This window comes from Carassius gibelio, chromosome A12 (assembly GCF_023724105.1).
Source record: "Carassius gibelio isolate Cgi1373 ecotype wild population from Czech Republic chromosome A12, carGib1.2-hapl.c, whole genome shotgun sequence".
Classification (NCBI taxonomy): domain Eukaryota; kingdom Metazoa; phylum Chordata; class Actinopteri; order Cypriniformes; family Cyprinidae; genus Carassius; species Carassius gibelio.
The window spans coordinates 5,658,797-5,680,530 of NC_068382.1; the positions used below are offsets into that span (position 1 = coordinate 5,658,797).

At 34.8% G+C, this 21,734-nt stretch overlaps 2 protein-coding genes across 8 annotated transcripts in view; both read left to right on the top strand.

The window, feature by feature from the left end:
• Nucleotides 1-622: 622 nt before the first annotated feature.
• adam8b (ADAM metallopeptidase domain 8b) lies at nucleotides 623-13,237 on the top strand. Of its 2 annotated transcripts, XM_052610889.1 has the most exons (23): nucleotides 623-773; nucleotides 1,385-1,467; nucleotides 1,610-1,716; nucleotides 1,831-1,909; nucleotides 2,395-2,474; nucleotides 2,617-2,782; nucleotides 2,878-2,940; nucleotides 3,309-3,380; nucleotides 3,457-3,626; nucleotides 4,011-4,092; nucleotides 4,198-4,334; nucleotides 4,831-5,008; nucleotides 5,151-5,240; nucleotides 5,983-6,178; nucleotides 6,531-6,633; nucleotides 6,745-6,913; nucleotides 6,997-7,077; nucleotides 7,201-7,285; nucleotides 7,369-7,477; nucleotides 9,818-9,980; nucleotides 10,368-10,415; nucleotides 12,529-12,603; nucleotides 12,794-13,237. In XM_052610889.1, the coding sequence occupies exons 1-23, from the start codon at nucleotides 722-724 to the stop codon at nucleotides 12,848-12,850; spliced, it is 2,445 nt and encodes an 814-aa protein (XP_052466849.1). In that variant the 5' UTR covers nucleotides 623-721; the 3' UTR covers nucleotides 12,851-13,237. The 2 variants fall into 2 exon arrangements, with proteins under 2 accessions (XP_052466849.1, XP_052466850.1); XM_052610890.1 differs by lacking the exons at nucleotides 10,368-10,415; nucleotides 12,529-12,603; nucleotides 12,794-13,237 and adding an exon at nucleotides 7,700-7,780 and having other exon boundaries at nucleotides 9,818-9,975.
• Nucleotides 13,238-15,879: 2,642 nt separating this feature from the next.
• The window catches only part of exoc6 (exocyst complex component 6), a 50,041-nt gene continuing 44,186 nt past the window's right edge, over nucleotides 15,880-21,734 (top strand). For 2 of the 6 annotated variants that reach the window (XM_052610896.1, XM_052610893.1), the window contains exon 1: nucleotides 15,882-16,085. In XM_052610896.1, coding sequence (XP_052466856.1) covers nucleotides 15,952-16,085 — 134 coding nt within the window. In that variant the 5' untranslated portion in view covers nucleotides 15,882-15,951. Of the gene's footprint in view, nucleotides 16,086-17,361; nucleotides 17,563-21,734 lie in introns of those variants that run through there. The other 4 variants (XM_052610895.1, XM_052610891.1, XM_052610892.1 and 1 more) reach the window with 4 other exon arrangements.

Here is a 21,734-nt window from a genome sequence, read left to right on the forward strand (position 1 = left end):
ACTAAATGTTAAACACACGCTTTTATACGTAACGTGTTTCCTGTAATGTTCTGAGTCATTGTCGTTACGGGATATTTTGCGGTTTTACCTCCCTTTGGGTGGTAAGTAGAAAACACGGATGTGTTCGTGCAGGGGCTCTCGGAGGGAGGCCCAGGACACCGAATGCTCCATTGATCCACATTCAAATATCAGCTCGTGATTTACACACAAAAACTAATTTAAATCTGTAAATTTCAAAGATTGTAGCCTAACACAAAAGAATGAAAATTCACTTCAGTGGCATGTAGAAAATAATAATAGTGATAATAATACTAAACTTTACCTTGTAATCACAAACGAATGTGATTGGTTCGCCAAGAGAAGCGCTTAGAAAAGTATTAGCTACCACGTGGCAACGTCGTCGATGATCTGTTTCAGCAGCGGTATGGACAACAATTTACAACTACATAATAACACTGAGAAACAACACATTATCATATAATTCAAAAATCATCAGATAAATTTGTCAAATTACGAGAATTATTATTTTGATCCCTCGTGACGTCTCTAAGCCCCGCCCCTTTCGAAACTTTGTTCCATGAAATTGGCCATTCTACCAGCTTTGTTTTTCTGTATTTGCGTTTGTCCGGTTAAATGGAAACCCGGCCCACTTGGGCGGAACTCAAGTTTTTCTTTTGGGATATAATAGTTCGTCAGTTATGAACTATAACGTACAGTAAACATGCAGTGCCCTGCCTTCACAACTCATGTACTATGGTGTCTTTGTCTTTGGGGTATGTATGATATTCCTTTATGTAAAAATATGTTTTATTCCTTAATGCATGTAATTAGAAAGCATATTTGCGCTCAAAGATTAAACCGGTCGCTTTTGTCTATTTTATGAATTTATTCGTATGTATTTACATTCCTTCGAATAGTATACTCATAGAAGAATATATAGTGATGGAGGAACATTTCTATCCTTTAGTTAATTTTATAGAAAAATGTATTTATTAATATTTTTACCTTTTTATTGTATCCCTTTAATGACATTTACGTAGGCTATTGTTTTGCCTCATTTTAAATATGGAAAGATTTTAATATACAAGAATTTTCGTACATTGGACTTGTCCAAGTAGGTTTATCAATTGGAAGTATTTAAAAAGTAAAATAAGGCAAAGTATCATGCACTTTTTCAAGCATGTATAGAACATATGTTCAATTATTTTTTTATTATTTTTGTGCCGCAGAGAGTTCGAAGATCAGAAATGTTTTAAGGTAATTTAGGGCCAGTAAAGTTTACCCTAGTTAGGCTTATGCAACCTATTTATTTTTATAGAGTCCTGTTAACTTTTGTGCGTGGTGCATTTATGAAATTTAAAAATATCTTTTGATTCTTCATCAGGATGTGTGGCAGAGAGTTTGCTGACATTACCTCATGTAGAGCAATTTGATGTAGTGAGACCTAAAAGACAGAGCGTCAGAAAGGTACCTCCATTTGCAAGCTGGATCTTATTGTTACAACAACAAGATATAGTTGAATAAAACCTTTTTTAGTTTTAGTTTTAGGATAAAAGCAACCATAAGGTTTTGGTGTTTATGTGTTGATTAACACATCAATCCTCTGCAGGTACAATCTGATAAAAGTCCAAAAAGCCATGAGACATATCCTGATAGACTCACATATAAATTATTCTTTGGAGGGAAAGATCACCTGATTCATTTGGAAAAGAACTGGTGAGTGTTGCATTTGGGTGTGTTATATTTCAAAACTTCTTTTTGATGTTTAATCATGTGAGATACACCATTGTGCGCTAAGGAAGTTCTAAATAAATATTTACTGTGATTTAGGCAACTCATAGGACATAATTACTCTGAAATATATTATCAAGATGATGGACTGATTGTGAGCAGGAATCCAATTTTAAAGGTAATTTACATTTACTGTACTTTAATAATAACTATGATCAGAACAGCATACTAGCATATTCCTCATTTTATTCCTGCAGTATAGAGCATATCTATACAGTCAAACAAAAATGTGTTCAGACATCTCATTAATATTTCACACATTATTACAGCTTGTTAGCTATAGTTTAGAAAATGTCAGATAACACTTAAGCAAAACACGTTTACTTTATTTTGCTATCCTCACTGAAATAAATGAACTGTAGTGTCATGCACCCACTAGTAAAAAAAAAAAAAAAGAAAATTATATATATATATAAAATGATATCTGATGTCTGAATAATTTTTGGTTTGACTGTATATTGCATATTGTGCAGTTCCTGCTAGTATTCTATTCTGAATATTTAAGTCATGTCAGACTGACTGAAGTTCCCTTGTTTAAGATGGATATAATATAATCAGTTAAGCACAGAAAATAAAAATCAATCAATTTTGTATCATTTGTAGGACAACTGCTACTATCATGGCCATATTCAGGATTTGGAAGATTCTTCTTCGGTCAGTGTGGGAATCTGCTCTGGAATCAGGTTCGAGACAATTGCATGCTCCTTTCACATCAAGTTCATTACAAGATGCTTTTCATACATTTCCTAATGGAAATGCACAAGCATTAAACTCAGTTTTTGCATGTATGTTCTTGAGCAGCAGCATTATGTCTTCTGTCCATAGAGGTTTTGTTAGAGTGAAACAGCAGGTATACCTGATCGAGCCCCTGACCAACCACAGTGAAGGAGACCACGCACTTTATAAGCATGAACATCTGAGGTGGAAGAGAAGCACCACCATTTATGACCATGAACCACCAGTTGCTGTCCCCTTGAAGTCCAGCGGATGGGTAATAACATTTTCAATCACAGTTCTAGAATCACAAGTGTTCTGCACATGAAATAAATTATGCATGCATTTTAAATAATTCATATATCTTCTTAGAAAACAAAGCGATTTCACACTCCAAGATTTGTGGAGTTGTTTCTTGTGGTGGATAACACTGAGGTAAGAATTTAAGCTTTCAGAAGCTTGTCAACTGTTATGGTGATAACGATATCTAGAGATTAATAAATCGGTGATAAACCATAATACAATGTCAGTATTTAAATCTCTTTGACTTGACATTGTATTATGATCACTGATTTATTTATCTCTAGATATTGGTATCACCATAATAGTTTTTTTTTTGATTGACCAGGATGATACATTATATTGGTGAATCGCTAATATTTCTGTCTATTTTAACATTTTTATATTTTCAAATATAAAATGTTTGACCCATCTCAACATAGTGGGGCCAATACTATTGGTCAATACATAATGCCAAAAAGAACATTTTCCAAACAAACGATTGCTATATTTTTCTCTTATAGTACACAAAATATGGGTCTAACATGGACATAATCAGTGGCAGGATGCTGGAGGTTGCAAACCATGTTGACAAGGTATACATATATTTTGATTTAAGAGAGTTAAACCTGCAGGAAATGCAAGACGGTGAACACTTTATTCTTTGCTCAGTTGTATCGAGCCCTTAATATCCGGGTTATGCTGGTGGGGCTTGAGGTTTGGACGAAACAGGACCAGATTGTGGTCAGTTTGAGTTCTGACGAGACTCTCAGTCGGTTTATTGAGTGGAGAAAAAGCAATCTGCTTAAAAGAGTCAAGCATGACAACGCTCAGTTTGTGACGTGAGTATGACCTAGTTACCCATTTACTCTGCTGGATGACTAAGACCTTCACTTCGCTTCAGCATAGACGATGCTAGTGCACTGTAATACAAAGCTAAAACTTTTCATTAGTTAACTTTTAGTTTCAACATGTTGTGTCTTTAGTGTCTGTTAACATTAGTTCATGCACTGTGAACTAACTGGAGCGATGAATAATTCTATTTTTATAAACTAATATTAACAAAGAATAATTAATGTTGTAAAAATATTTTTCTTGTTGTTATTATTTAATGTTAACCAATGCAGTTACTAATGCAACCATATTGTAAAGTGTTAAAAATATATCTTTACGTCAGTATACTACTAAAGAACCTTTTATTTGTTTATTGATTGTTTTTCTTCCAGTGGAATTGATTTTTTGGGCGACACAGTTGGGTTGGCAAACAAACTTGCAATGTGTTCTGAAAGCTCAGCGGGAGTCAACCAGGTATTCATTATCTGAATCAATGATGATTATATACTAACAAATGGTCTTCTGTTGTGTAATAATAAAGATTCTTATCTTAAATGGTTATATGTTGTTATTTTTCAGGATCATAATCAGAACTCACTGGGCCTGGCAGCCACGATTGCTCATGAGATGGGTCATAACATGGGCATGTCCCATGATGAATATCCCTGCATGTGTGGCTCATCCAATTCCTTCTGTATCATGACAGAGCGTGTGGGGTAAGCAGTATTTGTGTAATGTTATACTGTGTTTTCAGTGTGCTGTTTATTTTTGCTTTGGTCAGAAATAAGATCTGTCTGTTTTTTACTCCCTGTGTAATGATCATCAATTATATTATAATATATTATAATTATATTATAATATCTGAAAGTGCATCTTTTAATATATATATATATATATATATATATATACTGTACTTTAAAGATTTGAAGTACCCTACAAATGCACATGCAATATACTCAAGCACACTACTTCACAAGCAAAGTAAGACAAGTGCATGAAACTCTTTAGACCTTTAAACTTCACTTTGGTAAAAACACAAACTGAGCCTTCTGTTGCAGTTAGATCTAGTAAAAAATGACAACATTGGAGTACACTACACAACTTTTAAAATCTGGGCAGAAGTCATGTAGTGTATTCCAGCCTTAAGTGAACTGCTCTGCCTAGTTTAAAGCCTGCACTGTCGGAAAAATGACAAATTCTTTGCCTGTCTAGCAATCAGTTCCCGGAGCAGTTTAGTGACTGTAGTCTGGAGCAGCTGAGTATGTTTCTAGACAACGCCAACCCCAGCTGCCTGCTGGACACCCCCATTTCATCCAGACTGTACAGTGGGTCTGTTTGTGGTAATGCCTTCCTGGACCCTGGAGAGCAGTGTGACTGTGGAACAGCTGAGGTACTGCACACATATCTGTCTGTAGTGACTCAGTCTAGCCCAGATGATCCTTTTTAATGACATCATTAATGCATTAATGTAGGTTCATCTTTGACTCAATATGATGTCTCACTGATGACTGTGTTTTTTTGTGTACTGTAAGGAATGTGAAAATCCATGCTGTGACCCCATGACCTGCAGGCTCACTGAAGGCTCACAATGTGCTCACGGAGACTGCTGTGAGAATTGCCAGGTAATGACCGTAAATGACTGTGTGTCTTTCGTTTCACTCTCAAGCATTGTGGGTCAAATTACTGTAAGTGGTGCAATACTCTGTGCTCCAACTAGAAAAATACTTCATGCCCACACACCTTTTTTTTTTTTTTTTTTTTTAAATGGCACTATGAACACATGTTTTAGAATATATCTTTATTTAAAGGAATAGTTCACCCAAAAATTGATTGCTGTCTTTGACTTGTCAGATAGTGTGGGTGGCATTACAAGAGTTTTCAAATGTCACCCAAACTTCTGTTTTAGGCATTTTCTGTTTTTTTGGATGGGAGGAAGGAGGTGCAGAATGCACTCACTAAATTGCAAGAAGTCACGACTTCTGGTGGGCATCCTTTCCTAGAGTGAGCCAAGAAAGTAATTGGCATAGGCACACTACCGGGATCAGACAGAGTCAAATAGTGTATTAAAGCTGACCCTTGTTTATTGTTATTTGTTTGTCCGTCCCATGGAAGAGCAAGATCCTCATATGGTTCCACTGAAATTTAAACCTAGAATCTTATGTTTATTAGACAAACACTTGAACCAACTGAGCCCCGATGCCAAAGGTTATTCATCTTGCATGGAAGGGTGACTCAGAAGAGCATAAAATCAAGGAAGGCTTTAAAAGGGTTGTTGAAGAGCTTATAAGAGTTCCCAAATGTCCCGCAAGACTCTTTTCTATATGTATTTTGTTGTTATTTACAGCTTCTCTTTTTTCATGCCAGATAAAAGATACTGAAAGCATGTGTCGAGCACCTGTAAATGAGTGTGACGTCCCAGAGTACTGCACAGGGCTCTCCGAGCAGTGCCCAGAGAATGATTTTAAGATGAATGGCATACCTTGCAGCTCTGGCCAGGGTTACTGCTATAATGGCCAATGCCCCACTCACCTCCAGCACTGCCAAAAACTTTGGGGAACAGGTAAGCGTGAGTTTATTGCCCAAAAGACCAAAATCTCTCCAACGTCTATGCAGCTGTGTTACAAGACAGTTCAGAAGCACAGTCAACATTCTTAAAGTTTGGAACGGCATGCAAATGAGTAGAGGATGACATAATTTACATTTTTAGGTGAAACTGGAATCTGAACTACCGTCATATTATTAAACTCTGTGATTCCCTACAGCCCAACTACTTTGCTAAAACAACAGTTCATTCATTTTCACCAGCTGGGTTGATTTGCTCTTCCTTGATATCTCAGTATCCTGCTCTGCATGATGTTTCATATAAACACAGGACTGACATCTGCTTCAATATTGTGTGATCGTTTCCCTAGGTGCCAAAATTGGTACTGATAGATGCTTTCATCTAAACACATATGGAAAAAATGATTCTCACTGTGGAAAGACCAAAAATGGATACAAAGCCTGTACAAAAGAGTATGTCATCTTTTTCATTTTCTAAGTCAAAACAGCTCACAAAATGACTTTTTCCAGCTTCAATATTTGTCATAGCACACTTTTTTAAATGTGCTTTTTTTCCTTATATAGAAACAAGATTTGTGGTAAGATATTTTGCGAAGGAGGAAACGAATACCCCATTACTGGTCAGAAAGCTGTTATAGGAACATTATGGGGACTTTGCAATGTAGCTGGGGACCAATCAGAAGAGGACGCCCTCAGCATGGTTCCCACTGGCACAAAATGTGGACACAATAAGGTGAGCATGTAAGAAGTGTATTTAGACTATGATGGTAGGACTTGTTGGCACAAATATCAATCCTCTGGCTTATGTTTCAATAGGTTTGCTTTGATTATATGTGCCAAAACCTGACGGTTTACGGTAATATTGAAGACTGTGCACTACAATGCAATGGTAGAGGGGTGAGATCAAAGCGCCATTTCACTGAAACCAATAAGAGAATGTATTATAATTCCAAACTTAAAAAGCTTTAAAAGGATTTAAACAAACAAAAATAGTGTGTTCTTTTGTCTTATTTTTTGCAGATTTGCAATCATAAAAAACAATGCCACTGTGAGCCTGGTTGGGCACCTCCTTACTGTGAAGTCAGATATTCTGAATGGTCATCTGGTAATCAAACGCACTCCTCTTTTCATGTTTCAATGTAGTATCTGTAGTAATTTTGACACATTTTACTCTTGTTTCCAATTTAGGACAAAGAAAGATCATCGGCATCTCAGTAGCAATCACTCTACTTGTACTTTTACTATGTGCAATCTTTCTTTATCATAAACTAAGAAAAGCCATCATCAGCTGCAAGACGTGAGTTGTTTCATTTACCCATACTAACTAAACATTTTCCAACTAGGAATATTTTTATTGGCCATAAAACCATTTTGCATATTTTTTATTTAAAAACTATTATGATACATTTTTTTTTACCAAATGGCTTTTTTTCTCTTTTTCTTTCAAAAAATCTCGGAGAATGAATGGATTTTTGACAGTGGGATAATTAGGTTTTTTTTCTTTGAATGTATGAAACAGTCAGCAAAGCTCATATATGAGTTCATCAGATGTGCTGGTGATAAAAAGGGGAAGACTCAGCATGATTTTGTTCCTCAAATGGTGTGTATGTGTGTGTTTTATTATTATTGTTAGTTTTTTGGAGGCTCAGAATAATGCTTCACTACATAGTTATGGGGAACTATGAATTTCTGAAGAAACAAAACCTTTTTTTTTTTTTTTCATCTTACAAAAATGGTAAATGATATTGATAGATCTTGAAATCTTCATCTAATTTTTTCAAAAGTCATATTTATTAGGGGTGTGATGAGATCTCGCAAGATCTGATTTGTGATGATATCCTCGCCCAGACCTTTCAAATATATTTGCATGACACTGGCCCTTTCACCAGTGGTGGTATGTAAGATATTTTATATTCACATCAGACAAGTGGATGCATGATAGGCAGGAAAATTACGCAGTGTAGTCTTTATCTAGTCATAAAAACAGAATTCACAATTTAACGCAGAATGTCATGGAATTTGTTGACACTGACATTGACAAAGTAAAATTAAATCAAATAACAATGTACATTATCTGTAAAAATAAAGCTGCAAAATGTTCTGCGTGTCTCTGTTACTGAATGGCCCAGACGCACAAGGCGGTCGCACACCGGACGAGACGCGCCGCGTCGCGTCGCGCCACATGTAGGACAACTCGAGGTATTGCACACTGGACGCGCACATTCTATATGCGTGAGCTCAATTTCGCAGCAAGATGGGAGAGTTTTAACTTCATCTATTATTTTAATTTTAAATATATGATTTTAATTGATAAAAGCTGAGTTTTGAACGTTAATTAATGAAAAGAATCTGTTATTATAATAAGTCTGTTATTGTTTTGTTGTATCTGTTGTCTAGGCAACTGTGCTGCTGAAAACGTAACCAAACACTTTGTAATGTTTTATTTGAATGAAACAAGTGTGCTGTACTTTAATTTCAGTTTCAGTTTATAACATCTGGGTTTTTTAATATAAAACTATGCGGATGGCGCTCTGTGGCGCGGCAGAAATTTGAACAGCGTTCTGAGTCGTAGCTGGGCACCGCGGACAGACGCCGAATGGCGCCGCCGGTGTGTGTACTCACATAGAGAATAATGTGTTCGAATTTTAAAGACGTGGCGCGACGCGACGCGGCGCTGCGCTTCTCGTCCGGTGTGCGACCCCCTACAGTTACATATACCAAAGACTGTCATTTACTAAAATGCGCCTGATGCTCGTGGTGATTTCAGTGTCTGCCGTCTCACTAAATGAGGACTACATGAACCACATCTCAAAATCTGCTCTGTGAATCACTTCATGAGCATTTTACCATTTGATTTGTGTAAAACTAGCATCATATCATATGCATAGAACTGTAAAGGTATTTATGGCAACCCGTCAAAATAAACGTCTGGTACTATTTTTCAGTAGAACGTACACAGTCTGCTACTACTACTAAAATAAACAAACATCTTTTTTTTTTAATTAATCACTTCTTCCATGTTTGAATTTTAATAGTAAATCCCCTTTGTTTGCCAAAAATTAAGTTTTCTTCATTTTAATTAAAATAATCAAATTATAAATGAAATTAACGTTTATGCCTTCATTTGATAACCTGATAAATGTAAATACACAACACAGAATTTTTAAGGGAAAAAAATTCATAAGGATACTTTAAGAAAAAATAAAATAAAAACAATTAAGTTGTTTATACATTCAAATAATTAGACATGCTAAAACACAGAAGGGTAACAATAAAAATAATATAGTGAGAAAAAATAAAACATTTCATAGGGCCCTAAACATAATTTTTTTGTTAAACGTTACAGAACAATTAAAATGGAAAAAATATATAGTGAAAAAAATAAATAAAATTTGGATTCGTAAATGAAGAAAAAAAAGTCTAAAAATCTTGGCTCGTTCTCGTGAACCCAGTCTCTTGTCTTTTCTTGTCTCGTCTCGTCTCGTGGGATAAGTGTCTCATCACACCCCTACTATTTATGCTTTGTGTGTAAAACATTTAATGAAGAAAAAATTTTGGTCAGAAGGTGTGGGTAGCTGTGAGTAATGTAATTATAGTAGTCTGTCCGTTCATGTCACATCTATCTGATTGTTTACAGAAAAACTCCGGCATCTTCAGGGCAGTTGAGTCTGCTTTTTGAGAACAACAGTGCCAAAAAGGACCGCCCTGAGATCAGCCAGCCCATATTCATGGGGACCACTGTGACTCGACCCTGCACCCCTCTAACAGCTAGATTGGGCCCGTCCCGTCCTGCTCCCCCAGTAAGTAAAACCTTTAATGTAAAGCAGCCTATTTATTATCATCTTAACGTTAATACATCTTTTAGGGTCAAATTTATATTGCATAGACATATAATGGATTTGTCCATAAAGTCTGGTCCACATTGCAGCATATTCTGGTTAGGAACACCCATCTAGATTAAAAGAGACATGTAATGCTCCCAGGTACAGTTTGAACATGCCATTTAGGGCTGGGAAAATCTAAGCTGATTCATACAATAATAATAGACTGGCGTGTGACCAAAAATGTGAGTGGACCTGGAATGGAATTTCTGTTTGTCTTAAAGTTTGAAGTACTATTTATTTCTTGAACAAGTTGAATATAAGTTCTGCTCATGGATATCTGGTCTATCACTATTCTGCTTACAGCCTCCAAAAAAGTTGCCATCACAATCACAGCAGACCGTTGTTAAACAGGTAAGATCAGCCATTGATACCAGAAATCCACCTTTTTTGATTTAAAAAATACATTTTATGATATTTAAAATATTTATATATATATATTATGCATATATATATATATTAGTGCTGTTGAATGATTAATCATGATCGAATCCAAAACAAATGTTTTTGATTACATTATATATATGTGTGTAATGTGTATATTTATTATTTATATATAAATACACAGATATGTATGTATATATTTTGGAAAAATATGTTATATTTTTATTTGAAATACATTTATATATAATATCAATGATATGGACATAAATTTATACATGTAAATACATGTAAATATTTTCGAAATGTATACTGTATGTGTGTGTGTTTATATACACATAATAAGTGTACACAGTACAGTACAAAATTTGTATTTTGGATGCGATTAATCGCGATATATATACAGTGCCCTCCATAAGTATTAGAACAGTAAAAGAATGCTTTCTCTGCTGTGGACTCAAGACATTTAAAAATATGATTAAAATATGAATATGCGACAAAACTACAGAATGTTACATTCTATTATTAAGTCTTTCGACACTCATTACCAAATAGAAAGGACAGCACTTTTAGAGTTCATCCCACTATTTGATGTGGCCGTAAGTATTGGAACAGTTTAATTTAAGGCAGATGTAAACAAAGCATTTCTTTGACCTGATAAAGATCAGTTAGATAAAGGTTAATCTTTGTCTCATCAGTCCATCAACTCAGTTCCAAAATTCTACTTGTGAAGAATCTTGCCTTTCTCTTTTTGGTGCTGATCAGAGGTTTGCATCTTGCTGTGTAGCTTCTGTAATTCTGTGTCAATTTCTCCAGCGGACTGTAGATTGACAGAGCCCCAGCTTTCTGGAGGTTGTTGGTGATTTTACAGACATGTATTTTAGGGTTCATTTTCACAGCTTTTATGATTTGTCTGTCATCAACTACTGTTGTTTCTCTCAGCCGATCAGGTCGTCGTTGGTTGCTGATGTCGCCAGTAGTTTCCAAACTCTTGATTTCTCCATGCCCTTTGTTTTTCCTATAGTTCTAATTGACTTCCTCTTTTCTTTTGGCATCCAAATTGCTTGTTTTGATTTCAGAGTCAGCTTCCTTTTCTTCATCCTGGTTTGTGTGTGTCATCCGCGAATGCATGACTTAGAATTGAGAAGCAACGGATATAACTGATAAAACACATTCCCTGCTTTTAATATCTGAAGAATGAATGCAACAGGACACAGCCGAACACTTACAAAGACCTGAGAGGCAACTGTTCCAATATGCTCACATCAGATAGGGAGATGAAACTGTAAAAGTACTGATCTTCTGGTAAAACATATTTGTGTTGAATCACCCAATAATAAAATTGGACATTCTGTAGTTTTGTCTCATATTTATCTTTTAATCATATTTACAGATTTCTTGACTCCAAAGCAAACAGAACAAATTTGTCTTTACTGTTCCAATACTAATGGAGGGCATTATAATTATTTTTTTGGCAAATAATTATTTTATTTTAAGACTGGAAATGTATTTTTTATATATTTCAGCTTTTTGAAAGTTATGCTAAAAACATGCATTATAAATGTATCATAAAAGTAATACAAAATAATAGTATATTTAAAAAAAAGAGTACAGTTAGATTAGTACTTATTAGAGAACTAATGAAATCTGGGCTGTAATACTTGAATGATTTTACATTAAGTATTATCGTAGGGAATTTGTACTTTACTCAAGTAATATTGAAACTGAATACTTGTACTCTTGTTCAGTTGACATTTTCAAAGAAAGAGAATGCTACTTTTTACCTTTTTTCATTTAGATGAAGTACAAAGCACTTATTTTGCAGGTCATCTGGGGTCAAGTTCATCCAGATCATTAGTTGAGTCATCTGTGGCTTCCTGTTGATTACCACTGAAAATGATTTCACTCATCCTCTAGTTTGTAAAAGCTTGTATTTTGGTTTGATACTGTGACTTGATAATACACAGTATCCAACCTATTTCAGTAGGATATCATTTTTGGAAAAGAGGCGATAGCCTGTAAGTAGTTTCATTGTGTTTATGCACTTGTTAATGCATTCTCTCAGCTCGAGTCTGTGTAATTGTAGGTAATCAAGCCAACTCCACCTCCTGTTCCTCCAGTCAAACCATCTTTAGCAGCAGGATCCTGGAGCACAGATCAAGTTGGTTACTTACATTTACTCTTACAGTGATTGTATTATTATGCATGCTTACATATAACACCGTTTATCTTGTAATGTTAATGTGCTGCTTCACATGTGAGCAGCCTAAATGCTTCAATGTCAATAAAGCTACACTATTAGAAATCTTGCGTTCAGCTTTTTGGTAAACTGTAGACTTTTCACATTGCAGGTCACAGGAGATAAAGTGAAGGTTGTGTTGAGACCACCCACCATTCCAAGAAAATGACCACATGTGAAATCATCATGTGACTCATTTAAACAAATTACAGACCCTCTTCGTCACTTGTACAGGGAGGAAGTGGCTGAATCACAAAGTGCTTTTTAAACAATGCTTTAACACACACACACACACACAAACACACAAACACACACACACACACACACACACACACACAAACACACACACAGTTGTGCTTGGCATCACATAAGAGCTGGTTTTTATTTTTTAAAGTTGTGTATATATAATATATTGTATATGTAAGACATTTGAATGTGTGGTTGCAATATAATCAACAGACCAAAATGCTTTATACTCTAATTAATTTAATTTAACAGTATTTTGGTGATGTGAATGTATTTCATTGGAAATAAAAGTTGTTGTTTAAACATTTTACATTTTCTGTCTTGCCTTCATTTTTAAATGACAAATGGGATCATTTGCAATCTAATGTCATATACAGAATATTAGTAATAAATTAATCTTATAAAACAAAAATGTCAATTATATTTCAGCATCATTTATGAATAATTCAAATTTGCTGAATTGTAAGTGTGACTAAACAAAGTTTTACAGCCTTTCTGTTTCAAATGTTCATTTTTAATTCAAAGTGAAACTTGCAGTTTTAGTTATTTGTGAAGTTTACTAGCAATTTCATATCAGGCATTACTGTCGAATATTAATCAGTAAATGGCAATTTAGTTATAAGTTAAAAAGGAAAATTTTAAGCAGTTCTTTAAAAGTATTTTATTTAAATATTAGGTAACACTTTAGTATAGGGTCCAATTCACACTAATAACTACTTGCTTATTAGCATGTCTATTATTAACATATTGGCTGTTTATTAGTGCTTATAAAGTACATATAATGCATGACATCCATAATCCTACCCAATACCCTAAACTTAACAACTTCCTTATAAACTATTAATAAGCAGCAAATAAGGGGTTAATTGAGGCAAAAGTCTGGTTATTTAATAGTGAGAATTGGACCCTAAAATAAAATGTCACCAAATATTATTATAAAGACGATAACTACATCTAATTAAGATTTACTAACAAATTATTTTTAATAAACGATGAATATTATGATTTGAGGAGAGAGAAAAACAGGCTACACTGTATGGTTAAACTCAACAAAGCCAGAAGTGTTCGACTGGTTTGCACTCATAATGACCTCATTCCCTGCTCCACAACTCCTGAGCAGCCCAGATTAAACCGTTCTTGTCTGATCTTGTAGTTAGTTCTACATTTTCCCAGACCTTTATGACAGGTCATATGCTGACTTACCTTTTTTTTTTTTTTTTTTTTTTGATGTGTGCCTCAATGACTCATTGTGATTCACAGTTACAGCTGTTTAATTATCCTGTGGGTGAGGATGGAAATACAACCTGGGCTCTTGTGAGAGGATAAAGTGATACACTGGTCTATGCTTGTCTTGATTGTGTGGTTAGATACCTGACATCCGAGAAAAAGAAAACATTTTTGAAGTTCTTAAAACAGAAGTGTACAATATTCTCAGAAAAAAGTGGTGTGAACAAGCAACACTTGGTGATGTCAACATCCTTGTCCTCATACATGTAAGAAGTCATGTGATTCAGCTCTTGTCTAATTCAAGATTTCATTATGGATAGTGACTCAATTTTTTTTTTCTTAAATATTTGTTCTGCTTCTACGAATTTATTTGTATCCTGAAAAAAGTGTCCTGGATTCCACAAAAATATTAAGCATTCCTTTTTTTTTTTTGTTATTGCTAATAATAAGAAATGTTCCATGAGCAGCAGATTTCTTAAAGACAATTTGACACTTAAAGCTGCAGTAGGTAACTTTTGTAAAAATATAGTTTTTACACATTTGTTAAACCTGTCATTATGTCCTGACAGTAGAATATGAGACAGATAATCTGTGAAAAAATCAAGCTCCTCTGGCTCCTCCCAGTGGTCCTATTGCCATTTGCAGAAAGTCATCCGCTCCCGGTAAGAAACAACCAGTCAGAGCTGCGGTCCGTAACTTTGTTTGTGTTCAAAATGTAGAAAAATGTATATAATAAGCGAGTACACCATGAATCCGTTTTCCAAACCATGTTTTTAGCTTGTCTTGAATCACTAGGGTGCACCTATAATAAGTGTTTATATTCGGACTATTTTAGATTGCTTCGAGGATACCGCGGCGGAGTAACCCAGTACCTTTGTGATTCTTCATAGACATAAACAGAGAGAAGTAGTTCCGGCTACGATGTTCTTCCGCAAGACGCAAGCAGTTCTGTTTATTAACCGCTAGAGCGTCAAAAGTTACCGACTGCAGCTTTAAGACTGGAGTAATGATGTTGAAAATTCATCAACAGCATTCATAGGACTGAATTACATTTAAAATATATTTAAATAGAAAATAGTTATTTTAATTGTAATAATATTTCAAAGTATTACTGTTTTTCAAAAAGAAAAGCGGTTGCAAACTGATTATGAAAACAAGACAAAACAGGTCAGTTAAATATGTTGCTTCTAAAGACAAGTTACACATAAAAGCAAACGCACAACGTTCATCTCGTTGTTTCCTGTAAGTTAGGTCATCGCCTCTTGTTGTTTTGAAGCAGAGAGGAAACCGCTTGTCAATGCTTGGTAACAACTGTTTATCAGTTTGCCAACTGAACAGTGTTTTGTAATCTGTGTAATTTGTAAGTTAATTCCTCTTACATGTTATCAAACAGTTGATGTTATGGCGTAAATATTTCTTTTATTACATTTTTCATGAGCAATGTCCAAGTGCAAGACATTACACTTTACGATTTGAGGTTATTCTTACAAATCATTTGTATAAATGAACTTATCATAAACGTGTGTAAAGCATTTTTACAATATCACACTTTTTTCTGAGTCTTTTATAGTGTCTCAGGTACCATAAAATTCAGATCCTGGTCCAGTAGTGAGATAAATCTTGAAGCACAGTTGGGAAATATTTAACAGGACAGCACTGAAGTCTGTTTTGTTGGATTCAAAGTACTAGAGATCACAAGGTCTGTCCCTTTTCCTTAGTTGCAGTTTTCTGCTGACAGTAGTATATGTATGTCCTGCTGGAAGCACGATTCTCCCTGTCTAACACAGAGTAATAGACATGTACGACAGCAGCAGCAGCGGTCTCAAGATTCCCACAAGTCCCCAAGAAGAGGACAAAGGAGAAGGAAAGGTGTATGGGAAAGTTTTCGCAGAACTGGAGTCAGTAGACCTGCCCCTAGGAACGACCTTAAGGTAGAATGACTGTTACGTGTTCTAAAACAGCAGTGTTTTTGATGGATGCTTGAATCATATGTGTTATTTCCCCACGATTATATGTATACAGTAGGCCTATTTCTTATGCACATAGCAAAAAGATCAACGTAGGAATTATTTTCATTGTCACAATCTGTGAATATACTGTATACAATTAAAAAAAAAGTACAGTATGAGTAATAAAAATGATTCCATGTTTACTGGTAGTGTATATCAGGGGCTCCAGTCAGGGGGTAATAGTGGAACTGAGTAACAGGAGCCCATGGTGAGAGCGGGACCAATCTTAATTTCAGAGCACAGGGCCCAGAATTCCTAGCGACGACGAGTATATACAGGCATATTTCAATAGCCCATATATTAATTGAAGATACGTCATAATAGCAGTACTGTGAATTAAAATTGAATTTTTTCACTCAATTAAACTATAGGTTTTAATGAATACTGAAGATGTCTAAAATGCACATCTGACTTATGGAATTACAACCATATAACCCCATCAATTACAGCAAGCATTAAATAAAAATAATAACACTAGAAACAACACATCACTCCGGGCCTCTGTGTCAATTCTTTTTATCTACAAAACAAATACATTTGTGCAAAATTTACAAAAAATAAGTTTTATGCAATATTTGTATTACTTAAAAATATTTTTAATAATTTAACATTTTTTTTTACTATATGACTATATTAAAATAAAGTATTAAAGGTACATCTAAATGTTTTATCTCAATCTAAATCTAAATCTTCATTATAAATCTAAATGTTAAATCTAAATGTAAATGTTAATGTTATATTTTTTTTTCATGTTCTCTCTGTATATAAAAATGTGTGTAACATTTAAAATAATGTGTGCATTTTATGTGTGTAACTTTACATTTTAAATATTAAATCTAAATGTTGAGCTATATATTATTTAGATATAACATTTAGATATAAGATTAAACATTTATGATTTGGACTTAACATTTACATTTAGATTTAACATTTACATTTAAAATGAAGATTTAGATTTAGATAAAACATTTACATTTACCTTTAATACTTTATTGTAATATAGTCATATAGTAAAAAATAAAAAATAAATTAAATTATTACAAATATTTTTTAAGTAATACAAATAATGCATAAAGCTTATTCTTAGTAAATCTTGCACAAATGTATTTGTTGTGTAGTTAAATCTGACCCTGCCCCAAGAATTTTTCTTACACATTTTATTTTACAAACGTCGCCCCATACACCTGGCCAGCAAACCCTGCGAGCTGCTGGACTGCTGCAGCGACATCTATCGATGGACCAGAGTTACTGCATCTCCGTCGGCGTTGTCACAAATGAACACTGTGACGATTAGAGCCAACATGGCGGAGAGCGAGAGCTTGGAGACTATCACCGAACATGAGCGAATATTACAGGAGATCGAGAGCACGGACACGGCGTGCGTGGGGCCGACGCTACGGTGAGAGAGGAGCATCATCTGCTCTTATTTAGCCTTCAGATGGCGATGTGATATTCCTCCTGTCCGATGGATGGAAAGCAGGCCTTTGTTTGCTAAAGATGCAGCTCATTGCTGACAAGACTGTCAAATAAAGTGCTGCTCGAGTCGATGTGAATTGGTGTTTTCCCATATGAATTCTTTGAATGATTGCTGCTTGCTGATCTTAATAATAACACAGGCTGCTGATCGCTGTTTTGCTTGTCATTCATCGAGTACGACTGGGGGATGTTACGTGGGGATTATTTGTATTAATTAGCTGAGCATCTGCCTGCCTGTCTTGATCAAATAAGTTGTAAACATCTGATGTGAAGCAACACAGGCCCAGTGACGGTCTCACTGCGTTATGGATATGATGGAGATATTACAGGTGGAAAGCTTCGAGATAAAAATAGCTTTAGTTTTGCCAAATTGACGTCTCTGTCATGCACGGTTCTTCTGAATTCAGTTCATTTCCCTTTCCAGACACATTTCTGCTGCGGTAGACAGATAGCTGTCCAGATATGAGTGGGTGTGGCGTTAGTAAATGAGTCTGGGTTGAGCCTGACATTAATATTCCGCTCCGAGTTATTTCGGTAGAAATCATGATTGGCTTCATGACTTCTGATCGGTTCATGATTTCCCATCCTGATGTCTTTGAGTTTGTGATTTCTGATCAAGTCATTTCAGTTGTGCTCAGCTGCATCCCATCATGATTTCTTTGGCTTGATTTTAATTAGAATTAGAATTTTGTGAATCAAGGTCTCAGTTGAGCTCAGCTGCATTAATTGTAAGGTTTTTGGCTTGATTATTACAGTAGAAATCATGATTTCAGCAGAACTCAACTGACCTTCTGCATTATGAGGTGATGTGTCATCTGAATCTTAATATAAATGTAAATAATGGAACCAATAGTGAGAAATTAATTCATTTGGACATGAACCAGACCAGTTGTTGATAAAGCCCCTGAAAAAAGGTTTTCGGGATATGCAAATTTCAACATTCCAGCTCAAGCAACATGTCCTGAGGCCACACGTTCTGTGCTGACAGTCACGCTGATTGTTACTGATATGACAGCTTTTCACATTTCACAGATATCAGGTATGTTATATAGCACACATTACATGTTGTTTACATACAGTAATTACAGCAAGTCTTTGAAGGAAAGGCTTGCATGCTTTTTTACAGTTCTATCTTGTAAGCTCAAAGGTGTCTGCTTTTCCATTTAAGTTGCAGTATTAAGGGATTTTGATGCAATGCAACCTTTGGTAATTTTCTCAGGACACTTTAGATTTAGCTGACTGAATCAGAATCATCTTAGATTTAAATTAAACCTTCATTATTTTTAATTTCATGACTCAAAAAAAAAGTGTGTACATCAAGTAAGAAGTAATATAAAAACATTTTATAAAATAGTATAACCATTACTTAAACATTATTTGTTCATTTTAACCATAAGCATCATTTAATAAAATAATTAAAACAATATATAAAAGTTTTCAAATCAAATTTCTGTGCCAGAAAGCGTTTTGTGGCTATATTTACGCAACAATGATGTAGTCAAAAATGGAAACCTTTTGTATGTTTGTATGTATACACGACAGAATTTTTAAAACAATTTGCATTTACACGTATCCATGAAAATGGCCCAAAATGCTGTATTATGTACACCAGGCAAGTAGTTGACGCTGTCACCTTGTAAGTAAACAGTTCCTTTAGGGAAGTGACGATTATATGTTGTATATGATGTGTCTTGGCTGTTGGTTGTAATATTGGTGAAGTAAATCCACACTTTGCTGAAGAAGCATTAGCAAACTATTGAGCAGCAACAACAGTACCATGTACTCCGCCTTTGTTGTGTATGTTTGTTTGCTCTTGTCTTTAAAACCGAAATGCACTGCACATGTTTACATATTTAATATGTACTATGCACATGCATGATGTCACCATTTTCAAATATTTCTGTATTGGGTGTTTCAGCTCTCTATGAACACCTTGGCAACTGAACCGCCATTGGGTAGAAAATTCTTTAGTTTACTCGCCAGACTGATACATATTTATATTTTTAGGGGTGCACTGATCGAGATCGGCCGATCATTAATGCACATCTCGTCAGTAAAGCCAGTTCTCTAATCAGCGGTAAATTCCATCAGGTGCATGATTTTACATAGAGCAATAGCTGCGCAAATAAACACTGATAATGAATGTGAATTTGCTTCTCAGTTAACAACGGCTCTGTGTAGTAACAGCTGCTCTATGTGAAATAATGCACCTGATGGAATTTACCGCTGATTAGAGAACCGGCTTTACTGACGAGATGCGCAGTAATGTTCGGCCGATCTTGATTGGTGCACCCCTATATATTTTAGGGCTGTGCAATTAATTAAAAAAATATTTCAATTTCGATTTTGGCCTCCAACGATCATGAAAATACAATAATTGAGATAAAACGATTATTGTGCCCCATTCTGCCCCTTTTTTGCAGCGCTGCGCTTTCGTTCCTCCATAAAAGCCCAATTTCCCATGCAAATCAGTAAAATCTTATTACATTACATTAAAGTCATCATTTAGCTCAAGGTGTGCGCTTAAATGCTCAAATACACGCAAAAATGCTGCGCTTAGTGATTATTCATGTATACCTTCGTCTGTCATGTAAAAAATGAACGTAAAGAGTTGAATGAAAATACGTGTGTTATAGGAAAATTGTATCCGTGCAGCTCTTAAAGTGACAGCAGGTCACTGTGTGCTTATTAATCAAACAACAAAAGACAAATTTCTAATAAAATATTATAATTTTGTAGCTTTAAAGGTCCCCTTCTTCGTGATCCCATGTTTTAAACTTTAGTTAGTGTGTAATGTTGTTGTTAGAGTATAAATAATATCTGAATAATACAATTTATGTTTAACTTGGTTCCCGAAAATAATAAACCACATGTAAAACTATGTGCAGCAGATTTTGCTGAGGACAGCGAGCTTCCTCAGTCTCAATCAGTTTAATGCTGGATTCGCACAAAGATTATTCTTGTTTATAGACCACAACCGGTAAGTGTATTTTATTATTTAAGTTGGTGCGTTTAACAGTTTCTGTAACTTATTACACAAAGGGCAATGCTGTTTAACTTTGTTAACTAGATGTTAGGGCGATTTTCATGCGTCAGTAAAAATGCTCCTGTGATTATAAGTACATCTCCAACACATGCTCCTGCCCACTTGCTTCTCAAAACTAGCCAACAATCGCGTTTCCAGGACGGCAGCCTGCGCTCAGCTGCTGTCGAATCACAACACAGGAACCGCTGGCCCAATCAGAACTCGTTACGTATTTCTGAAGGAGAGGCTTCATAGAACAAGGAAGTCATCAGCCCGTTTTTATGACAGTGAAAACCGCAGTTTACAGATAGGTGAATTGTGTGAGAAATACTGTGTTTTTTTTTACACGCGAAACATGAACACGTTATATTGCACACTGTAAACACAATCAAAAATTCAAAAAAGCGCGTAAAACGGGACCTTTAAGAAACAAAAAAAGTTTAGTTCTTACAGTGAAGACTGCTGTTTTATTTTACATTTGATTATTAATTTCTGTAGTAGGCTGTAAACTGCTTGAGACTTGCATAAAATAAACATTAAAGCACAGTTTGTTTCATTTGTATCTTTTTAGTCTATTGTATTTGTCCTTTGCTTTTTTATTAATTAGTTTAATTATTTTATATATATATATATATATATATATATATATATATATATATATATATATATATATATATATATAATATATGTGTGTGTGTGTGTGTGTATCTAATAAATGGCACAGTTTTTTTAAATATCTGAAAGTACACTCTTAACATCTGTCAGTCAAGCATTATAATATGTTAATAAAGTATTATTTAATGATAGAACTTTAGTAATTAGAATTTAAAATTAATAACCATGTTTGAATGCATATTAGTCATCTGAACATTTTAACTGGACGGGTGGTGGTACTTTTTTGTTCATTCAGTATTTCTGTAAAAAAAAAAAAATACTGATAAGATAATAATGATATTAATTCTACTAATAAGAACGATATAAAACAAGAATTAATGAGCTGCTGGATGCATGAATATTAATCAGATTGTGTCAATTCGCTTGAACTGATTTGCTGAAATCAAAATAAGGAC